This window comes from Rhinoraja longicauda, chromosome 9 (genome assembly GCF_053455715.1).
Source record: "Rhinoraja longicauda isolate Sanriku21f chromosome 9, sRhiLon1.1, whole genome shotgun sequence".
In the NCBI taxonomy this organism is placed as follows: Eukaryota; Metazoa; Chordata; class Chondrichthyes; order Rajiformes; family Arhynchobatidae; genus Rhinoraja; species Rhinoraja longicauda.
The window spans coordinates 67,124,394-67,146,756 of NC_135961.1; the positions used below are offsets into that span (position 1 = coordinate 67,124,394).

The 22,363-nt window shown below is 46.4% G+C and overlaps 2 protein-coding genes across 2 annotated transcripts in view; both read left to right on the forward strand.

Annotated features, from left to right (window-relative positions):
• The window catches only part of LOC144597081 (uncharacterized), a 104,102-nt gene extending 100,828 nt beyond the window's left edge, over nucleotides 1-3,274 (forward strand). Inside the window, exon 10 of the mRNA XM_078405997.1 lies at nucleotides 3,083-3,274. Within this exon, the coding sequence (XP_078262123.1) occupies nucleotides 3,083-3,274 (192 nt within the window). The remainder of the gene's footprint in view (nucleotides 1-3,082) is intronic.
• Nucleotides 3,275-4,592: 1,318 nt separating this feature from the next.
• On the forward strand, nucleotides 4,593-20,438 carry LOC144597035 (uncharacterized). Its single transcript, XM_078405945.1, has 2 exons — nucleotides 4,593-4,649; nucleotides 18,371-20,438. The coding sequence occupies exons 1-2, from the start codon at nucleotides 4,613-4,615 to the stop codon at nucleotides 18,757-18,759; spliced, it is 426 nt and encodes a 141-aa protein (XP_078262071.1). The 5' UTR covers nucleotides 4,593-4,612; the 3' UTR covers nucleotides 18,760-20,438.
• Nucleotides 20,439-22,363: the final 1,925 nt, after the last annotated feature.

Below are 22,363 nucleotides of genomic sequence, written 5' to 3' on the forward strand. Positions count from 1 at the left end.
ACAGCTGGGATGAGATTCAGAATAGAAGAGAGAGAGACCGACACGTCCACCTTGCCTTTTGTGACCTGTGGGCTTTCTACTCCGTGAGGTGCTGCTGGAGTTACTGTTGCAATCGGGGCATGAAAGCATCTTTCTTCAGAGCGCAGCTGTCAGTGTGACAATCTGTGCAGTCGGTTTAATTGTTCCCTTGGGTTGATGTGACCTGCGGTTGCAAAGACAATACTGCCAGTCATCTAATGTGAATTGATGATCATTGCTTCCCTGCAAATTCATGCTTGCTAACCTGTGCAGTTTTGTTTCCGGCTAAATGTGAGGAAATCTAGTTTAGTTTATTCAGTTTAGAGATACAGCGCGCAAACAGGCCCTTCGGCCCACCGAGTCCGCACCGACCAAAAATCCCCACAATCTTACACACACTCGGGACAATTTACACTTACACCAAGCCAATTAACCTACAAACCTGCACGTCTTTGGAGTGTGGGAGGAAACCGAAGATCTCAGAGAAAACTCACGCAGGTCACGGGGAGAACGTACAAACTCCGTACAGTCAACACCCGTAGTCGGGATGGAACCCGGGTCTCCGGCGCTGCAAGCGCTGTAAGGCGGTGACTCTACCGCTGCGCCACCGTGGCCGCCTTTCATTTATAAGTACTGCTTCTAATTGAAGGGCCGAGGCAGGGTGTTGTGGCTTATGTGTTGTGAACACAATCTCCCAGGTTTTGACACCAATTTTATTAAAGGGTTGTGATCATCAAAAAAAAATTGAAGGTTACAGCACAAAAAAATCATAGAGTCATACAACACAGAAACAGGCCCTTCAGCCCAACTTACCCATACCAACCAAGATGCACGATTATAAGCTAGTCTCATTTGCCTGCGTTTGGCCCATATCATTCTGAGCTTTTCCTATCCATGTACCCGTTCACATTTCTTTTAAATGTTGTTATTGTACCTGCTTTAAGTGCGTTGTCTGGCAACTTGTTCCATATACCCACCATCCTCTGTGTGAAAAAGTCGCCCCTCTAGTTCCTATTAAATCGCCCCCTCTCATCATAAACCTATGTCCTCTGGTTCCTGACTCCCTTACCCTTGGGGAAAGACACTGTGAATTCACCCTCGCTTCCCTTCAGCGTGCTTGTATCATTTCCATCCCTGATTCAGGCACAGTTTCTTCCCAGCTGCCATCAGGCAACTGAACCATCCTACCACCAACTAGAGAGCAGTCCTGAACAACCATCTACCTCTTTAGAGACCCTCGGACTATCTTTAATCAGACTTTACTGGACGTTATACACTGGAATTTAAAAGGATGAGAGGGGATCTTATCCAAACGTATAAGATTATTAAGGGGTTGGACACGTTAGGGGCAGGAAACATGTTCCCAATGTTGGGGGAGTCCAGAACAAGGGGCCACAGTTTAAGAATAAGGGGTAGGCCATTCAGAACTGAGATGAGGAAAAACTTTTCCAGTCAGAGAGTTGTGAATCTGTGGAATTCTCTGCCTCAGAAGGCAGTGGAGGCCAATTCTATGAATGCATTCAAGAGAGAGCTAGATAGAGCTCTTAAGGATAGTGGAGTCAGGGGGTATGGGGAGAAGGCAGGAACGGGGTACTGATTGTGAATGATCAGCCATGATCACATTGAATGGCGGTGCTGGCTCGAAGGGCCGAATGGCCTCCTACTGCACCTATTGTCTATTGTTATCTTGCAGTGGACATTATTCCCTTTATCCTGTATCTGTACACTGTGGACAGCTCGATAGTAATCATGTGCAGTCTTTCCGCTGACTGATAGCACGCAACAAAAAAGCTTTTCACTGTACCTCGGTACACGTGACAATAAACTAAACTAAATCTATTTCTTTTGAGCAGTCTGAAGAGGGGTCTCGACATGAAACGTCACCCATTCCTGCTCTCCAGAGACGCTGCCTGTCCCGCTGAGTTACTGCAGCTTTTCGCGTCTATCTTCTATTTCTTTCGAGTTGTAAAATTACTCACACTCCACTCTGCCTTCTCCAAAACCCCGATGTAAATTCTCCTTTGAAATTTACAATTGAATCTACTTCCACTGTCCTTAAAGAGAGTGATGCATTAAACAGTATTTCTCACCTCTCTTTTTCTTCATTTGTCAATTATATTCATCTAGATAAGATATCAGAACCTTGTTTGCAACATTATTTCCACACCATCCCATTTCTTCCACAGTTGGTACCAGATCAATTTTCTCGAGCCAAATATGGGATTAATTTTCAAAATACGTTTCCAAAAGACGTACAGGTATGTAGGTTAATTGGCTGGGTAAAATGTAAAAATTGTCCCTAGTGTGTGTAGGATAGTGTTAATGTTCAGGGATCGCTGGGCGGCGCGGACCCGGTGGGCTGAAGGGCCTGTTTCCGCGCTGTATCTCTAAAAAAATCTAAAAATCTAAATACCGTCAGCAATATCACTGATTAATTCCTGAAACTCTCCCCTGCGATCATTGACCAATTTCAGTGTAAACTCCACTCAATAGCTATTCATTGTTGCTAGCTCTGGGGGCTAGCGGAATCAAGTGATATGGGGAGAAGGCAGGCACGGGTTACTGATTGTGGATGATCAGCCATGATCACAGTGAATGGCGGTGCTGGTTCGAAGGGCCGAATGGCCTCCTCCTGCACCTATTTTCTATGTTTCTATGTGTAAAATGTAAGATGTGCAAGGCGACACCATTCGTCAGCCGTTGTTGAGGTATTTGTCAAGAATACAGTACTTGCAAGGAAGGTGGTTCTATACCAAGAATCAACAATGCTGCATTCCTTCTTGATATTCCTTTGATAAAGTGCGGGGATTGCTGGGCGGCCCGGACTCGGTGGGCCGAAGGGCCTGTTTCCGCACTGTATCTCTAAATCTAAAAAAAAATCTAAAACCCACCTCCAAACCTCAGAAGACAGACACAAAATGCTGGTGTGACTCAGCAGGACAGGTAGCATCTCTGGAGAGAGAAGGAATGGGTGACGTTTCAGGTCGAGACCTTTCTTCAGACTGGATCTGGGAGTAAGCTTCCTCTCGTACGGCAACTGGACCCTCGACCTCCTGACTTGTAGACCACAATCAGTGAGATCAGGGGAAAGACATCTTCCATGATCATTCGCAACACCAGTGCTCTGCAAGGATGCATTCTCAACCCTCTGCTGAACACCCAGTGCACTCACGACACTGCGGTCAAACTCTGCTCCGACCCCGTTCACAAGTCTGCAGGTGACGCCGCTGTGGCGGGTCAGTTCTTGGAACAATGACAGGATGGATGGAGTACAGAAGGAAGATGGAGGGCTTGATAAGATGGCGTCAAGATAACGACCTCGCCATCAACGACAGCAAGACGAAGGAGCTTGTAGTGACTTCAGGAAATGTACGTGCCAAGTCCAGAATGTACAAACTCCGTACAGACAGCACCCGTAGTCTGGATCGAACCTGGGTCTCTGGCACTGTGAGGCAGCTGTAATGGGTCTCGACCCGAAACGTCACCCATTCCTTCTCTCCAGAGATGCTGCCTGACCCGCTGAGTTACTCCAGCATTTTGTGTCCATCTGCAGTTTTTTTTCCTACACATGTTCCTCCGCTCCACTGCGAATTCTCCTCAAGGAATGTCCACTTTGAAGAAGTTCTCCTCCTCTCATCGAGGAGAGTTTAGCAACATGCTCTCTCACTTCTCCCCTCTGTGATTCCTCCTGCCCTCCAACTCTAAGACCAGGGTTTAACCCAGACTCGCCCACTAGTCTCCCCGCCTCCGACTACATCCTATCTTTGTCCCGCCCCCTCCCCTGACATCAGTCAGAAGAAGGGTCTCGACCCAAAACGTCACCCATTCCTTCTCTCCCGAGATGATGCCTGACCCGCTGAGTTACTCCAGCATTTTGTGTCCATCTGCAGTTTTTTTCCTACACATGTTCCTCCGCTCCACTGCGAATTCTCCTCAAGGAATGTCCACTTTGAAGAAGTTCTCCTCCTCTCATCGAGGAGAGTTTAGCAACATGCTCTCTCACTTCTCCCCTCTGTGATTCCTCCTGCCCTCCAACTCTAAGACCAGGGTTTAACCCAGACTCGCCCACTAGTCTCCCCGCCTCCGACTACATCCTATCTTTGTCCCGCCCCCTCCCCTGACATCAGTCAGAAGAAGGGTCTCGACCCAAAACGTCACCCATTCCTTCTCTCCCGAGATGATGCCTGACCCGCTGAGTTACTCCAGCATTTTGTGTCTACCACTGTGCCATGTCCTTTGGGACAATACAAATTAGTATACATCTTTACTGACCAACACATTGAGGAGAAATCCATCTTTGATGGAACTAAATTTGTGTGTGAGAATTGGCCATTGGCTATTCTCACTTCTGCTCCATTGTGTAACCAAACATTCAGACTTGAATTAAATTCTAGGCAGACATTAAGCCACATGTTTAGATGAGTATACCACAAGTTAGTTGTTCATGTTGTAAATGTATTCTTATTTGATGTGTGGGTTTACTGTACAGCAATGTGTAAAGAAAGCAAAACAACAAGACATATAAGAAAATCAACATGTTCTGATGTCTTTTTGTTTCAAGGTTACCATGGCAGTTCCAGTTAATGGCCATCGAATGGCAAATGGATTGGGAAGATTGGATGGCGCCAAAGGTAAGACAAGACGTGTAGGAAGATGCTGCAGAAGCTGGTTTACACCGAAGACAGACACAAAATGCTGCAGTAACTCAGCAGGACAGGCAGCATCTCTGGAGAGCAGGAATGGGTGACGTTTCATGTCAAGACTCTTCTTCAGACTGAGAGTCAGGGGAGAGGGAATCTAGAGATATGGAAGGGGAGGGTGTGAAAACAACAGATCAAAGCAGACGATGCTCAAAGAAATGTAGAACGGTTCATTGTTGGCAGAGGGGAAGGTGACAACGAAGCATACAATCTGTAACATTAATCAGGAGGACAGTGAAACTAGTCAGAGAACTAGGGAGAGGGAGAGAGAGGGAGAGAGAGAGCAAGGGTTACTTGAAGTTAGAGCAACCGATATTCATAATTTCGGATATTTCAGTCTGAAGAAGGGTCTCGACCCGAAACGTCACCCATTCCTTCTCTCCCGAGATGCTGCCCGACCTGCTGAGTTACTCCAGCATTTTGTGAATAAACCGATATTCATAATGCTGGGTTGGAAGCTGCCCTTGCACCTTACCCTTCCATATCCCTCGTTTCCCTCTCCCCCGACTCTCAATCTGATGAAGGGTTTCGACCCAAAATGTCACTCACTCCTTCTCTCCAGAGATGCTGCCTGTCCCGCTGTGTTACTCCAATACTTCGTGTCTATCAAAAGTAAGACATATTTGTTACATAATCCTGTATATATATTTTGGTTTACATTGAAGCTAGACACGAAATGCTGGAGTAACTCAGCGGGTCGGGCAGCATCTCGGGAGAGAAGGAATGGGTGACGTTTCGGGTCGAGACCCTTCTTCAGACTGAAATATCCGAAATTATGAATATCGGTTACTCTAACTTCAAGCATCTCTGGAGAGAAGGAATGGGTGACGCTTCGGGTCGAGACCCTTCTTCAGACTAGTCAGGGGAAAGGGAAACGAGAGATATAGAACGAGGGATGTAGGGAAATATAGAACAAATGAGTGAAAGATATGCAGAAAAGTAACAACGATAAAGGAAACAGCCCATTGTTTGCTGTTTGTTGGGTGTGAACGGGAACCTGGTGCGACTTAGGTGGGGGAGGGATGGAGAGAGAGGGTATGCAGGGGTTACTTGAAGTTAGAGAAATCAATATTCATACCATAGAAACATAGAAAATAGGTGCAGGAGGAGGCCATTTGGCCCTTCGAGCCAGCACCGCCATTCATTGTGATCATGGCTGATCATCCACAATCAGTAACCCGTGCCTGCCTTCTCCCCATATCCCTTGATTCCACTAGCCCCTATAGCTCTATCTAACTCTCTTTTAAATTCATCCAGTGAATTGGCCTCCACTGCCCTCTGTGGTAGAGAATTCCACAAATTCACAACTCTCTGGGTGAAAAAGTTTTTTTCTCATCTCAGTTTTAAATGGCCTCCCCTTTATTCTTAGACTGTGTGTGGCCCCTGGTTCTGGACCCCCCCAACATTGGGAACATTTTTCCTGCATCTAGCTTGTCCAGCCCTTTCATAATTTTATACGTCTCTCTAAGAGTGGGCTGTAAGCTGCCCGAGTGAAATATGAGATGCTGTTCCTCCTGTTTGTGATTGGCCACACTATGTCAATGGAGGAGCCATGTCAGATGGGGACAGAGAATTAAAATGTCCAGCAACCGGGAGATCAGTTAGGTTCAGGCGGGCCGAGCGAAGGTGTTCAGCGAAACGATCGCCCAGTCTGCGTTTGGTCTCGCCGATGTACAAGAGTCCACATCTTGAACAACGGATACTTCCGATGAGGTTGGAGGAGGTGCAAGTGAACCTCTGCCTAACCTGAAAGGACTGCTGGGGTCCCTGGACAGAGACGAGGGAGGAGGTTACAGGGACAGGTGTTGCATCTTCTTTAGGGGAAGGTACCTGGGGAGGGGGTGGTTTGGGTGGGAAGGGAGGGAGGGAGTTAGCCAAGGAGTTGCAGAGGGAACTGTCTCTGCGGAAGGCGGAAAGGGGTGGAGATGGGAACATGTGACTAGTGGTGGGATCCCGTTGGAGGTGGTGGAAATGTCAGAGGATTACATTATTTGAGGAGAAATTGCAGAGCAGATAATATCAGAGAAAATGTTTTAAAAATTGAGTTCTATTAATATTATAAAGAACTAGACAAAGTGAACCCGTTGGGCCCAAATCTGTCCTGCATTGGTGCAGCACCCTCTACTCACCCCTCCTCCCCTCCTCACTCCCTCCCCTCCTTCCCTCCCCCTCCCTCCTCCTTCCCTTCCCCCTCCCTACCCTTCCCCCTCCCCCTACACTCCTTCCCCTCCCCCCCACTCCATCCCCCTCAACCTCCTTCCCCTCCCCCCTCCCTCCCTCCCTCCCTCCATCCCGAGGAGATAGATTTAAACTTTAAAATGTGAATAACTTTAAAAATATGACACCAATTTCAGTGAAACTTCTTCCATTAGCACCAAAGGGATGACGGTGAGTAAGGTGGGCCTAAAATTGACGCGCTGTCGTGGACCGATTTGGCTGTAGTTCAGGAACAAACAAACAAACAAACAAGAGTTTTAGTATATAGATGACCATTGCATGGATCCTTCAACATTGCTCCAGTTTATTCACTGGATTGAATGGTTGCATACCTCACGCTACTATGCCTTAATATTCAACCACAGCTGCATCGCCATTCATTACAAGACAGCTCACGTTCACGTAATTAAAGAGTATCAAATGCAGGAGCCACCAGCTATTATCACTGTTATACCTTTCACAAATGGGCTGAAAGAGCTTAATCCAGCAGCTAGTAACCTCAGCAACAGGTCCCTGGCGTCTGCCTCTTATCATACAGTCATACAGCATGGAAACAGGCCCAACCTGCCCACACCGGCCAACATGTCCTAGCTACACTAGTCCCACCTGCCTGCGCTTGGCCCATATCCCTCCAAACCTGACCTATCCATGTACCTGTCCAACTGTTTCTTAAACGCTGGAATAGTCCCTGCCTCAACGACCTCCTCTGGCAGCTCATTCCATAAAACCCACCGCCCTTTGAGTGAAAAAGTTACCCCTCGGACTCTTCCTCTTTTCCCCTTCACATGGAATCATAGAAAATAGGAGCAGGAGGAGGCCATTTGGCCCTTCAAGCCAGCACCGCCATTCATTGTGATCATGGCTGATCATCGACATTCAGTAACCCGTGCCTGCCTTCTGCCTATATCCCTTGATTCCGCTAGCCCCGAGAGCTCAATCTAACTCTCTCTTGAATTCATCCAAGTGAATTGGCCTCCACTGCCCTCTGTGGCAGAGAATTCCACAAATTCACTACTCTCTGGGTGAAAAAGTTTCTTCTCACCTCAGTTTTAAATGGCCTCCCCTTTATTCTTAGACTGTGTCCCCTGGTTCTGGACTCCCCCAACATTGGGAACATTGTTCCAGCATCTAGCTTGTCCAGTCCTTTTATAATTTTATTCGTCTCCGTAAGATCCCCTCTCATCCTTCTAAACTCCAGTGAATACAGGCCTAGTCTTTCCAATCTTTCCTCATATGACAGTCCCTCCATACTAGGGATTAACCTGGTGAACCTACGCTGCACTGCCTCAATAGCAAGGGCGTCCTTCCTCAAATTAGGAGACCAAAAACTGCACACAATACACCAGATGTGGTCTCACTAGGGCCCTGTACAACCGCAGAAGGACTTCTTTGCTCCTGTACTCAAATCCTCTCGTTATGAAGGCCAACACCTTCATAGGTTCACCTTGAACCTACGTCCTCTGGTCGTCGATTATCGACCCGACATTCTTTTTGCTTGGAGCAGCTTTGAGGATAAACAGCATTATTTATTTGAGTAATCAAACTGAAGATTTATTAAACAGGTGGAACAATTTTAATTGGGAACATTTGTTATTCGTGATAGTTAGAAATGTTTATGGACCGCATGTTGGTTGAATGGAGCGTAACATGGTTAGCTGAACGCAATATTTTGCAGCTGTTTATCAAGCAATAGGCTTCACGCTGGTCTCAAATCTTTCAATTTCTAATCACTCTTTAACACCCACCCAGAAATAAAGGGTAGGCGCCTGCCTTATTAACATTTTAAGTGATTTTTCCGAGGGGAACAGCTGGAGGCGGCTACAGTTTAATTTGCTGTGATGTGTCTTTAGGTGAGTCATCCCTGCCACAATGGCACCACCAAGAGACCACCTGCATCCCAGGTGACACACACTGCCAGACGCTGGTTAAAGCCCAATGTGATGAAAGGCCATTGTGGATTACAGGGAGATAGTGTGTCTTCTCTTCAATAGCTATAATACTGCAGTTGAAACACTAATCAGAAACGCGTGCATTATTTAAGAGATTCAGTTGTCAACCAAATCCGTGGATTTTGCAAGCTTCAATTATTCAAGCATTTCTGTGTTAGTTTTCTGTCTCGTTTTTTTTCTAGCAGAAACGTGCCCTTCGGCCCACCGGGTCGGCGCCGACCAGCGATCCCCGCACATTAACGCTGCCCTACACACACACACACACACACACACACGAGCGACAATTTATCATTTTAACCAGCGCCAAATCTCCTACAAACCTGTACGTCTTTGGAGTGTGGGAGGAAATTGGGGCACCCGGTTTGAGGCGGTCACGGTGGCGCAGCGGTAGAGTTGCTGCCTTACATCGCTTGCGGCACCGGAGACCCGGGTTCCATCCCGACCAAAGGGGCGGTCTGTACGGAGTTTGTATGTTCTCCCCGTGACCTGCGTGGGTTTTCTCCGAGATCTTCGGTTTCCACCCACACTCCAAAGACGTGCAGGTTTGTAGGTTAATTGGTTAGTAAAATTGTCCCTAGTGTGTGTAGGATAGTTTTAGTGTGCGGGGATCGCTGGCCGGCCCGGACTCGGTGGGCTGAAGGGCCTGTTTCCGCGCAGTATCTCTAAACTAAACTAAACACCCGGAGAAAACCCATGCAGGTCACGGAGAAAATGTACAAACTCCGCACATAATGGGGAGTGAACCCGGGTCTCTGGCGCTGTAAGGCAGCCACTCTAACACTGCGCCACCATGCTGCCCTAGAAATTCAGATGAAGGCATCTGATCTCCACAGAAATGGAGGAGATGTGGTGGGCATTTACCCTTCTCGTACCAATATCCCCTTATCAATCTAGACCATCGAACAGACCAGACTCCCCACCATTGTCCCCATCAACACCTCATGCTGCCTTGGTAAAGCAACCAACATAATCCAAGACTTATCCCACTCTGGTCATTCCTCCTTCTCCCCGCTTCCATCAGGCAGAAGGTGCAGAAGCTTGAAAGCGCGCACCACCAGACTCAGGGACAGCTTCTTCCCCTCTGTTATCAGGCTTCTGAACGGCCCTTCCATAAGCTAGGGTGCTGTCCGATTCACCTCTACCCCATTGCGGACATTGGACTCTGTCTGTGGAACTGGTGTGCTACAATGCTGAGAACTATATTCTGCACTCTGTATCTTCCCCTTTGCTCTGTCTATTGTACTTGAGTTTGATTTAATTGTATTTATGTACAGTATTATCTGATCTGTTTGGACAGTATACAAAACAAAGTTTTTCACTGTACCTCGGTACACGTGACAATAATAAACCTAACCCTATTTGTGTTCTCGAGTTAGGACGATAAAGAATGGAAGCGGCTCTTAGAATAATAAGAGTCTTAGTTACTTATTATTGTCGACGGTGGCACAGTGAAGTAGATGGTTATCCATTGCCCCGAAGATCTCTAGAGCCATTTGCTGTTGAAATAACTCAAAGTCTTTCTGACATAAAGGCAGCTGAACCATCCCACCACAACCAGAGAGCAGTGCTGAAACTACTATCTACCTCTTTGGTGACCCTCAGACTATCCTTGATCGGACTTTCCTGGCTTTACCTTGCACTAAACGTTATTCCCTTATCATGTATCCCTGTACACTGTAAATGGCTCGATTATAATCATGTATTGTCTTTCCGCTGACTGGTTAGCACGCAACAAAAGCTTTTCACTGTACCTTGGCATGGACAGAAAGCAAAGAGTGAGGATAAATGGGTCCCTTTCGGAATGGCAGGCAGTGACCAGTGGGGTACCGCAAGGCTCGGTGCTGGGACTGCAGCTATTTACAATATACATTAATGACTTGGATGAAGGGATTAAAATTACCATTAGCAAATTTGCAGATGATACAAAGCTGGGTGGTAGTGTGAACTGTGAGGAAAATGCTGTGAGGTTGCAGGGTGATTTGGACAGGTTGTGTGAGTGGGCGGATGCATGGCAGATGCAGTTTAATGTGGATAAATGTGAGGTTATCCACTTTGGTGGTAAGAATAGGAAGGCAGATGATTATCTGAATGGTGTCAAGTTAGGAAAAGGGGACGTACAACGAGATCTGGGTGTCCTAGTGCATAAGTCACTGAAAGGAAGCATGCAGGTATGGCAGGCAGTGAAGAAAACCAATGGAATGTTGGCCTTCATAACGAGGAGTGAAGTATAGGAGCAAAGAGGTCCTTCTGCAGTTGTATAGGACCCTAGTGAGACCGCACCTGAAGTACTGTGTGCAGTTTTGGTCTCCAAATTTGAGGAAGCATATTTTTGCTATTGTGGGCGTGCAGCGTAACTTTACTAGGTTAATTCCCAGAATTGCGGGACTGTCATATGTCGGAAGACTGGAGCGACTAGGCTTGTATACACTGGAATTTAGAAGGATGAGAGGGGATCTTATCGAAACATAAGATTATTAAGGGGTTGGACACCTAAGAGGCAGGAAACATGTTCCCATTATTGGGGCAGTCCAGAACCAGGGGCCACAGTTTAAGAATAAGGGGTAGGCCATTTAGAACGGAGATGAGGAAAAACTTTTTCAGTCAGAGAGTTGTAAATCTGTGGAATTCTCTGTCTCAGAAGGCAGTGGAGGCCAATTCTCTGAATGCATTCAAGAGAGAGCTAGATAGAGCTCTTAAGGATAGCGGAGTCAGGGGGTATGGGGAGAAGGCAGGAACGGGGTACTGATTGTGAATGATCAGCCATGATCACATTGAATGGCGGTGCTGGCTCGAAGGGCCGAGTGGCCTACTCCTGCACCTATTGTCTATTGTCTATTGAGTACAAATCTGCCACTGTTATTTTTCCACTGGATGTTTTCCACTCAGTCATTTATTGGATAAAAGCTGTTATTGTTCATCACGCGGAGAAATTACAATATCATGGAAAATAGACGTGCTGTTTTCCTGTGTTGAAATATATTTCCTTATCGCCTTTCATCACACCTACTAAATATCCTGCAGAACACCCAAGGAGCAGGCAGCCTTGCTTATGAAAATAAAACACCGCCAACCATCCCCTCAGCATCATCCTCACAGAACAAATGGTACCTGCAAAAACACCTCATTAGACAATAGACAATAGACAATAGGTGCAGGAGGAGGCCATTCGGCCCTTCGAGCCAGCACCGCCATTCAATGTGATCATGGCTGATCATTCTCAATCAGTACCCCGTTCCTGCCTTCTCCCCATACCCCCTGACTCCGCTATCCTTAAGAGCTCTCTTGAATGCATTCAGAGAATTGGCCTCCACTGCCTTCTGAGGCAGAGAATTCCACAGATTCACAACTCTCTGACTGAAAAAGTATTTCCTCATCTCAGTTCTAAATGGCCTACCCCTTATTCTTAAACTGTGGCCCCTTGTTCTGGACTCCCCCAACATTGGGAACATGTTTCCTGCCTCTAACGTGTCCAACCCCTTAATAATCTTATACGTTTCGATAAGATCTCCTCTCATCCTTCATTATTCAGACATTTTAGCGTGGTAAAATGCCCCAGCATTGTTAGGCAATAACATTTGACAGTAAGCCACATAAATATATATTTAGGGCCTCCTCCACTGTCAGAGTGAGGCCAAACGCAATTTGGAGGAACAGCGCCTCATATTTCGCTTGGTTGGCTTACACCCCAGCAGTATTAATCTTGATTTCTCTAACTTCAAGTGCCCCTTGCAACCCCTCTCTCTCCGTCCCTCCCCTACCCTAGTCGTCCTACTTGTTTCACTGTCGCCCTGTTGGGTTTCACTGTCTGTATAACTCGTTATCACCTGGCCCACAGCCAACAATGAACCATTGTAGGCTCCACCTTTCCTTGATCATCGTTACCGTTTGCATATCTTTCATTCATTTGTTCTATATCCGTCTGCCTCACCGTCTGTACCTCTCGTTTCCCTCTCCCCTGACTGTCGGTCTGAAGAAGGGTGTCGGCCCGAAACGTCACCCATTCCTTCTCTCCAGAGATGCTGCCTGTCCCGCTGAGTTACTCCAGCTTTTTGTGTCTATCTTCTGGTTTGAACCAACATCTGCAGTTCTCTCCTACGCAAGATATATTAGGGCAGTTCAACTTACAGAGGACAATAGGCTCATGGAATGCCATGACAGAGAAGAGAGATGTAGTGAGGTTTAAACAAGAACTGTCGTTGATAGTTTTTCCCAGCTGAAGCCATGGTGGGCTGGACAATTACATTTGGAGATGATGTAGATTGGCAGAGCTGAGTACAATTTGTAAGATTGTGGAGGTGTGGAGAGTTGCAGAGGCTGGGAGGTGTGTCGTGGCAGTGGTGTGCAAGAACCGAGGGAAAGATTTAAACTGAGCACCACATCACGGCACGGTGGCGCAGCGGTAGAGTTGCTGCCTTACAGCGAATGCAGCGCCGGAGACCCGGGTTCCATCCCGACTACGGGCGCTGTCCGTACGGAGTTTGTACGTTCTCCCCGTGACCTGAGTGGGTTTTCTCCGAGATCTTCGGTTTCCTCCCACACTCCAAAGACGTACAGGTGTGTAGGTTAATTGGCATGGTAAATGTAAAACTTGTCCCTAGTGCGTCAGGATAGTGATAGTGTTAATGTGTGGGGATCGCTGGTCGGCGCGGACCCGATGGACCGAAAGGGCCTGTTTCCGTGCCGTGTCTCTAAACTAAATCATTCACCATGTTTTTGTAATTCATTTTCATTTTTCATTTAGAGATACAGCGCGGAAACAGGCCCTTCGGCCCACCGAGTCCGCGCCGCCCAGCGATTCCCGCACATTAACACTATTCTACAAACACTAGGGACAATTTTTACATTGTACCCAGTCAATTGACCTACATACCTGTACCTCTTTGTAGTGTGGGAGGAAACCGAAGATCTCAGAGAAAACCCACGCTGGTCACGGGGAGAACGTACAAACTCCGCACAGACAGCGCCCGTAGTCGGGATCGAACCTGAGTCTCCGGCGCTGCATTCGCTGTAAGGCAGCAACTCTACCGCTGCGCCACCGTGCCGCCCCCTGTGTGTAGTCATCTGAGATTACACACCCTCCCCTCGCATCAATGCAAGTGGACCAGAGTTTCACAATGTTCTGCTCTCACTGGATGGGCACCTTGACTGTCAGCAGTGCAATATCCAGTGTCTAGGATGGATGTCTAAACAGACCAAGTCATAGATTCTAAGTCTGTCCGCTGACTGGTTAGCATGTTTAAAAAAAAATCTTCTCACTGTACATCAGTACACGTGCCGATAAACGAAACTAAAAAAAGGCATAAAGTAAGGAAACAGGCCCTTCGGCCCAACCTGACCATGCTGACCAAGATGTCCCATCTAGGCTAGTCCTGTGTGCCCGTGTTTGGCCCACGTCCCACAAAGGTCCCGGATATTTGAGATTCCAGGTGGAATCATGTAAGCGATGGATGAAAGTTTCATCCATCACCCTTTATATTCTAGGAAAGAAAACTGCAGATGCTGGATTAAATCGAAGACACAAAATGCTGGAGTAACTCTGGAGAGCATCTCTGGAGAGAAGGAATGGGTGACGTTTCGGGTCGAGACTGATGTCAGGGGAGTGGGCGGGACAAAGATAGGATGTAGTCGGAGACAGGAAGACTGGTGGGAGAACTGGGAATGGGGAGGGGAAAGAGAGGGAAAGCAAGGACTATCTGAAGTTAGAGAAGTCAATGTTCATACTTCCCAGGACAGAAAGGTCAGATTGGGAATGGGAGGGGGAGTTGAAGTGCTGAGCAACCGGGAGATCGAGCATTTACTTACTCCAGCATTTTGTGCCTACCCTGCTTATTCTGTTTATCCTGAGCAAGCACAGCACAATGCACTGATGCAAAACCTTCTAAGCCGGGGCATTCCTTATCAGGAACATTGCCTCAAGAATAACTCATTCAAGAATAACTGATTGATTATTCCGTGTGGTCATTGTTGATCTGTGTCGTAATCCATCCATCCATCCTACTTGGCTTTACATCCCTCAATGCTTCTGTCTTAGCCAGGCTACACATTCTTTTCTATTTTTAATTGGAAGATACTGCATTGAGACAGGCCCTTCGGCCCGCCAAGGCAATGCTGACCACCGATCGCCCGTTCACACTAGTTCTATGTTATCCCACTTTCTCACCCACTCCCTATACACTAGAGAGGGCAATTAATTTCACGGCAGCCAATCGACCTGCAAAGCCGCACGTCTTTGAAATGTGGGTTGAAACCGGAGCACCCGGAGGAAACCCACATGATCACGGGGGGGGACATGCAAACTCCACACAGACACAGTGGTCAAGGTCGGGATCGAACTGATGTTCTCTGGCGCTGTGAGGCAGCAGCTTCACCAGCTGTGCCACCAAGCCGCGCCATTACTATTAATTTATTTTGAAGTAAATTGGGTCTTACAAGTTCATTTCATTTATTGTCACGTGTACCGAGGTACAGTGAAATGCTTTTGTTGCGTGCTAACCAGTCAGCGGAAAGACAATACATGATTACAATCGAGTCATTTACAGTGTATAGATACTGTGTTGTTCGTCCTTCGGGTTGGAAGATGACCATGACTTCACTTTCAGTTGGAGGATTGGTGACTGTGGGTCCGGAAGTGACTGGTGAGGCCAATCCGGGCCCGGAAGGCACGCCAACACGTAAGACACAAGTGAATGGGTGCTGCAGTGGAAGTGGAGGTAGCCCGGGCCTTACTGTACATGATAAGGAAATAACGTTTAGTGCAAGGTAAAGCCAGTAAAGTCCAATCAAGGATAGTCCGAGGGTCACCAATGAGGTAGATAGTAGTTCAGCACTGCTCTCTGGTTGTGGTGGGATGGTTCAGTTGTCTGATAACAGCCCGGAAGAAACTGTCCTTGAATCTGGAGGTGTGTGTTTTCACACTTCTGTACCTCTTGCCCGATGGGAGAGGGGAGAAGAGGGAGTGGCCAGGGTGAGACTGGTCCTTGATTATGCTGCTGGCCTTGCCGAGGCAGCGTGAGGTGTAGATGGAGTTGATGGAAGGGAGATTGGATCGCGTAATGGTCTGGGCTGTGTCCACAATTCGCTGAAATTACTCGCGGAATTCTGCTGCCAATTTGATCCTTGTTGCTGCAACTAATTAGTTAGTGCTAACTAATGATAACCAAACATTCTGATGGAATAGCTGGCATGTACATAGCTGCTTTTGAAATAATGATCACAACAAACCAGAAAGCAGTAGGCCGTAGGTAATGACAAGTGGGCTGCCTGATTAATGAAAACCTCAAGGCAAGACCATCAAGCGAAATGATTTTTTTCAATTACAATCAACAATTCAACCATGGGCGAAGATTTCAACTGTGACTCATGGATAACAACATTATAAACCTTTTTAGAAGAATAGGGATATGATTGTATTACACTGTACATAAGGAGAATCTCCATCCCAAGAGTCCAGTGTAACTATTCGTAGGAAACAGTAACCATCGATTTCAATAATCACTTGTACAATCTAATACTTGCAACCAATGAACACGAACAAATTATTTTTCTTTCACTGCCTAAGAATATTTGTTTTCTTCTGTGTGATTGGTTATTTTTTCTTTCATTACATAGAACATAGAATATACCCAGTGTTCCAGTGCTCAAAAATACATTTAATTCCCCATTTTTCATGTGTCTTCTGATGTGCATGCATTATCAGCAAGCAGTGGGAATTCATTTTCACTGACGGCGAACTGTACGTTATGGATGGAAAACCGTTCAACAATAAGGTTCCGAGAGCTGGAGTAACTCAGCGGGTCAGGCAGCATCTGTGGAGAACATGGATAGGTGACGTTTCACAGAGTGCTGCAGTAACTCAGTGGGTCAGGCAGCATCTGTGGAGAACATGGATAGGTGACGTTTCACAGAGTGCTGCAGTAACTCAGTGGGTCAGGCAGCATCTGTGGAGAACATGGATAGGTGACGTTTCACAGAGTGCTGGAGTAACTCAGCGGGTCAGGCAGCATCTGTGGAGAACATGGATAGGTGACGTTTCACAGAGTGCTGGAGTAACTCAGCGGGTCAGGCAGCATCTCTGGAGAACATGGTTAGGTGACGTTTCACAGAGTGCTGGAGTAACTCAGCGGGTCAGGCAGCATCTCTGGAGAACATGGGCAGGTGACGTTTCACAGAGTGCTGGAGTAACTCAGCGGGTCAGGCAGCATCTCTGGAGAACATGGGCAGGTGACGTTTCAGGTTGCAATGGTGGCGCAGCGGTAGAGACCCAGGTTCAATCCTGACTACGGATGCTTGTCTGTACGGAGTTTGTACGTTCTCCCCGTGTAGGTTTGTAGGTTATTTGGCTTGGTATAAATGTAAATTGTCCGTAGTGTGTGTAGGATAGTGTTAGTGTGCGGGGATCGCTGGTCGGTGTGGACTCGGTGGGCCGAAGGGCCTGTTTCCATGCTGTATCTCTAAACTAAACTCATCTTCTAACTGATTGGAAATGGGGAAAGTCCAATCTCCCGACTCCAACCAGTCTGAAGAAGGGTCCCAGCCAGAAACGTCATCCGTTCATTCCCTCCACTGATGTCGCCTGGCCTGCTGAGTTACTCCAGCACTTTATTCTTAGCTCAAGATTTCAGCATCTGCAGTTTCCTGTGAGTCCAGGGAAGGTAACTTGTTGGGAATGTAGAGAGTCGGCATCACAACGTGTTTACATATTCCTCAGAGAAGGAACGAGGGATCAGATAATTAACTTGATAGTCACTTTAATCTCATGTTTCATGTATCTTGTGCTTTATGACTGTTGGCAGATCTATTGCCCTCCTGGTATAAATAAAGTTCTATCGTATCGTATCGTAGAGTCATAGAGTGATACAGTGAGGACACAGGCCCTTCGGCCCAACTCACCCACACCGGCCAACATGTCCCAGCTACCCTAGTCCCACCTGCCTGCGCTTGGTCCATATCCCTCCAGACCTGTCCTATCCATGTACCTGTCCAACTGTTTCTTAAACGATGGGATAGTCCCAGCCTCAACTACCTCCTCTGGCAGCTCGTTCCATACACACATTACCCTCTGTGTGGAAAAGTTACCCCTCGGATTCCTATTAAATCTTTTCCCCTTCACCTTGAACCTATGTCCTCTGGTCCTCGATTCCCCTACTCTGGGTAAAAGACTCTGGGATCTCTTCCCCTCCTCCTTCCCAGATCTCCCTCTATCTTCCTGTCTCCACCTATATCCTTCCTTTGTCCCGCCCCCCTGACATCAGTCTGAAGAAGGATCTCGACCCGAAACGTCACCCATTCCTTCTCTCCTGAGATGCTGCCTGACCTGCTGAGTTACTCCAGCATTTTGTGAATAAATACCTTCGATTTGTACCAGCATCTGCAGTTATTTTCTTATATATATAGACTCTGGGATCATATCGTTAACACTGAAATCCTTTCAAAACTTCTGCCATGTTAACTGTAAGACAATAAATGCAGCACTTGTATATCTTTCAGGTAAATCTTCACACTCAACAGTAGTTGAGTGTTCTGCCCTCAACTCTGGCGCAAGGACTACCCCTCATTCAGATGGAAACGGGCCTTGTACTGACGGAAGGAACAGCCAACAGGCTGGTTCACACGAGGGCAAGGTTGCAGAAGGATTGGAAGAAGGCAAGCCGGGACATTCGGAGGGGAAAGTGAGCGACTCGGCGAAGCTGGAATGTCCGGAGGTGTCGGGCGACGCGGAGGACAAGGAGGACGAGGAATCGCTCGTAACGGACAGCACGGAGCACCTGGCGAAGCAGATTGAGGTGATCATCAACTTGAGAGTGAATGTGGATGAAGACACTGACTGTGACAGTGAGAAGGATCTGCAGACACACTCAGATGAGGCTCTCCAATGAGCACCTGGGATTCACAGCACTTGGTTCATTATTAATGATGGGTTACGAGCGACAAAATCAAAAATTATTTCCTGCTTAATTTTCTCCTCACCAAGAAGTGCAAAAGGATTTTTTCATCTATATTTGACGTACAAGAACATATTTTAGTTTCAAGATGTTGGTGTCAAAAATAAATAATTTTCCACCTCAGTATATACACATCTGGGTCCTAAATGCAGAGAACTTGTGATCTGCAAAGTTAATTTGACGATATTATTGGGCTGATGTGAAGGAGGAAAAAACTGAGAACATGTATTTGTGAAGTCTTGATTTGTCTGGAAAATGCTCACTGAAGAAGCTTAATTCTGTTAAGACCGGTTTAATGAGCGAAGAAGAGCACCAGTTTGTGTTTACGGAATATTCGGAGCGTTTCCGACTGCGTTACAACGAAACGTGAATAATACGTTCAAAGATGATGGCCAAACTTGGATTGTGTTCTGTGGAACGTCAGAGATACAGACGGGGAGACCAGATTGAAGATCAGACCACAAGTAGGGTCATAAGTCATAAATCTATGAAGGGTCTCCACCCGAAACATCACCCATTCCTTCTCTCCGGAGATGCTGCCTGTCCCGCTGAGTTACTCCAGCATTTTGTGTCTATCTTTGATTTAAACCAGCATCTGCAGTTCCTTCCTACACCTAAGTTCATAAGTGATAGGAGTAGATTCGGCCCATCAAGTCTACTCCGCCATTCAATCATGGCTGATCTATCTCTCCCTCCTAACCCCATTCTCCTGCCTTCTCCTCATAACCTCTGACACCCGTGGCTGAAAATATGCGATTAGATAGGGTAGACAGTCAGAACCTTTCACCCAGGGTAGGAATATCGAAGACTAGGGTTTATAGCTTTAAGAACAGAAGACAAACTTTAATGAGATGTTTGGGGCACTTTTGTTTTTTATAGAGGGTGGTGGACAAAGATACTAGAGGAGCAAGATAGACCACTCGACCCTGAAACCGTACTATGTCATGGCATCATTTTAGTAGGCAGAAACTTGCAGAAACATTTGAAAAGAAAAATAACAAAAATCTGTGAATTGATAGATGAGATATATTCTGCATTTTTGTGGTATTATCAGACATACTTTTCCCCCAAAACACTGATTACACTGCGAGAGGCAGAGCGAACGGCGGGTTTTGCTTACTAAAATGGCGGATGTTACGCTCCTTTGCGTACTACACATCAGTATAGGCGATTTCAACGGAGTGGTCCATCTTGTTACTCTAGTGTCTTTGGTGGTGGGTGCCTGGAACACACTGCCGGGGATGGTTTTGGAGACAGATATGATAGCGATGTTTAAGAAGGTTTTACATAAGCACATGGATATGTAGGGAATGGAATGATATGGATCATGTGCTAGTAAAGGAGATTAGTTTAAGAAAAGGACACAAAGTGCTGGAGTAACTCAGTCTGACAGCAATTCTGGAGGACATGGATCGGTGACGTTTCATGGCCGGGACCCGTCTTCAGACTGATTGTGGCAGTGGGGGGAGGAGGAGAAAACTGGAAGAGACCTGGGACAGGACAAAGCCTGGCGAGTGATGGGTGGAATGTGTAGGAAGGAACAGCAGATGCTGCTTTGCACCGAAGATAGATACAGAATGCTGGAGGACAGGCAGCCTCTCTGGAGAGAAGGAATGGGTGACAGAAGGGTCTCGACCCGAAACGTCACCCATTCCTTCTCTCCAGAGATGCTGCCTGTCCCGCTGAGTAACGGCCAGCATTTTGTGTCTATCTTGAGTGATAGGTGGATACAGGTGAGGGGGATTTGTGATTGGCAGAGAGAAGCAAAGACAAAATGTTTGAGATAAAGATAGCAGAGGTGTGAATTGTGAAGCCAGAGGAAGAGATATAGGTGGAAGCGGAGAAATGGGTGTCCAGCTGGGACATAGGGGGATTATTTCATGTCCGGCACAGACATTGCAGGCCGAAGGGCCTATTCATATTTTGTACCATTGTATGTTCTATTTACTATGATAAAATATCCTTTGTTGCTTCACAGATCATCAGATAAAATATGACACCAATTCATATTAAAAGATATTATCATTCAAGACCCAAGAGTTAGTAACGAGATAGGTTTTACGCAGAATCCTAGAGAGTTTGGAGAGGTCTTGGAAATAAATTCCGCTCTGCTCTGTTTATTAAAAAGTCGCTCCGGGTGTAGGTGTACAAGCGATGTAATCACTGAATGATGACTAGAAGCCACTCTCCCCTCTTCCTCTTTCTGAAAGCAAATGCGAGGCGGGGAATGCATTCAATGGACAATAGACAATAAGTGCAGGAGGAGGCCATTCGGCCCTTCGAGCCAGCTCCGCCATTCAATGTGATCATGGCTGACCATTCTCAATCAGTACCCCGTTCCTGCCTTCTCCCCATACCCCCTGACTCCGCTATCCTTAAGAGCTCTATCTAGCTCTCTCTTGAATGCATTCAGAGAATTGCCCTCCACTGCCTTCTGAGGCAGAGAATTCCACAGATTCACAACTCTCTGACTGAAAAAGTTTTTCCTCATCTCAGTTCTAAATGGCCTACCCCTTATTCTTAAACTGTGGCCCCTTGTTCTGGACTTCCCCAACATTGGGAATAATCTTATTCGTTTCGATAAGATCTCCTCTCATCCTTCTAAATTCCAGTGTATACAAGCCTAGTCGCTCCAGTCTTTCAACATATGACAGTCCCGCCATTCAGTTTGTAGATCGCTTGGAAAAAAAACTCAGCATTTGACAGAACTCTCAACGCAAGAGACCAACGCCAGGTTCGATCCTGACCTCAGGTGCTGTCCGTGTGGAGTTTGCATGTTCCCTCCGTGACCGCGTGAGTTTCTTCCGAGTCCTCCAGCTTTCTCCCACATCCCAAAGACTTGCAGTTCTTTAATTTCATTGGTCTTTGTGAACTGGAAGTGAAAGGGGGATAGCATGGAATTAGTGTGAACGGCTTATCAATGGATGGCCTGGAATTAGTGGGCCGAAGGGCCTGTTTCCGCGATGTATCTCTGAACTCAACTAAACTAAACTCATTGTGACAATTTATTAAATTAGAAAATTGGAAAATATGAATGACTCTGCACTTATGATCTATGTGAGGCAAACATTGACAGGACTCCTTTGACGATTGTAGGAATTAAATTTGCAAAAAGAACTATGGTAAGGGTTTATTCCAACACATTTTAATTGCTATAATAGGGTTGCAGCAAAAGATGATGAAAGTGTATTTTTAGATCCCATTTCATCGGGAAGACTGGCAACAATCTCTTTAAATACTGCAACTGATAACAGTTAATATCATGTGAAAATAAAAACATATTTTGTGCCCATGTGGTGTTCTATTTATATTCTCAATTCCCAAATCTCTCCATGAAGGTTACATTTCTATTGCACATTTCTAGTCCAGCATGCCTTCTTTTCCTTTGCAAAAAAAGTCAGCTTTTAATGCGGTTCGTCCAAATTTAATACAAATAATAAATATAAATTAATCGTTACTTACATTGTTAGATTTATTTTCTAACCCGCATATCAACTGTGACTGTGGACAAAACATACGTGTGAAAGTACAGAAGTGT

What these genes read in the sequence shown, in the direction of transcription:
- LOC144597035 (XM_078405945.1), top strand. Translation starts at nt 4,613, where the DNA reads ATGGCAAATGGATTGGGAAGATTGGATGGCGCCAAAG. An exon ending in AAGATTGGATGGCGCCAAAG is followed by an intron (nt 4,650 to 18,370) that starts GTAAGACAAGAC and finishes TATATCTTTCAG; the next exon opens with GTAAATCTTCACACTCAACA.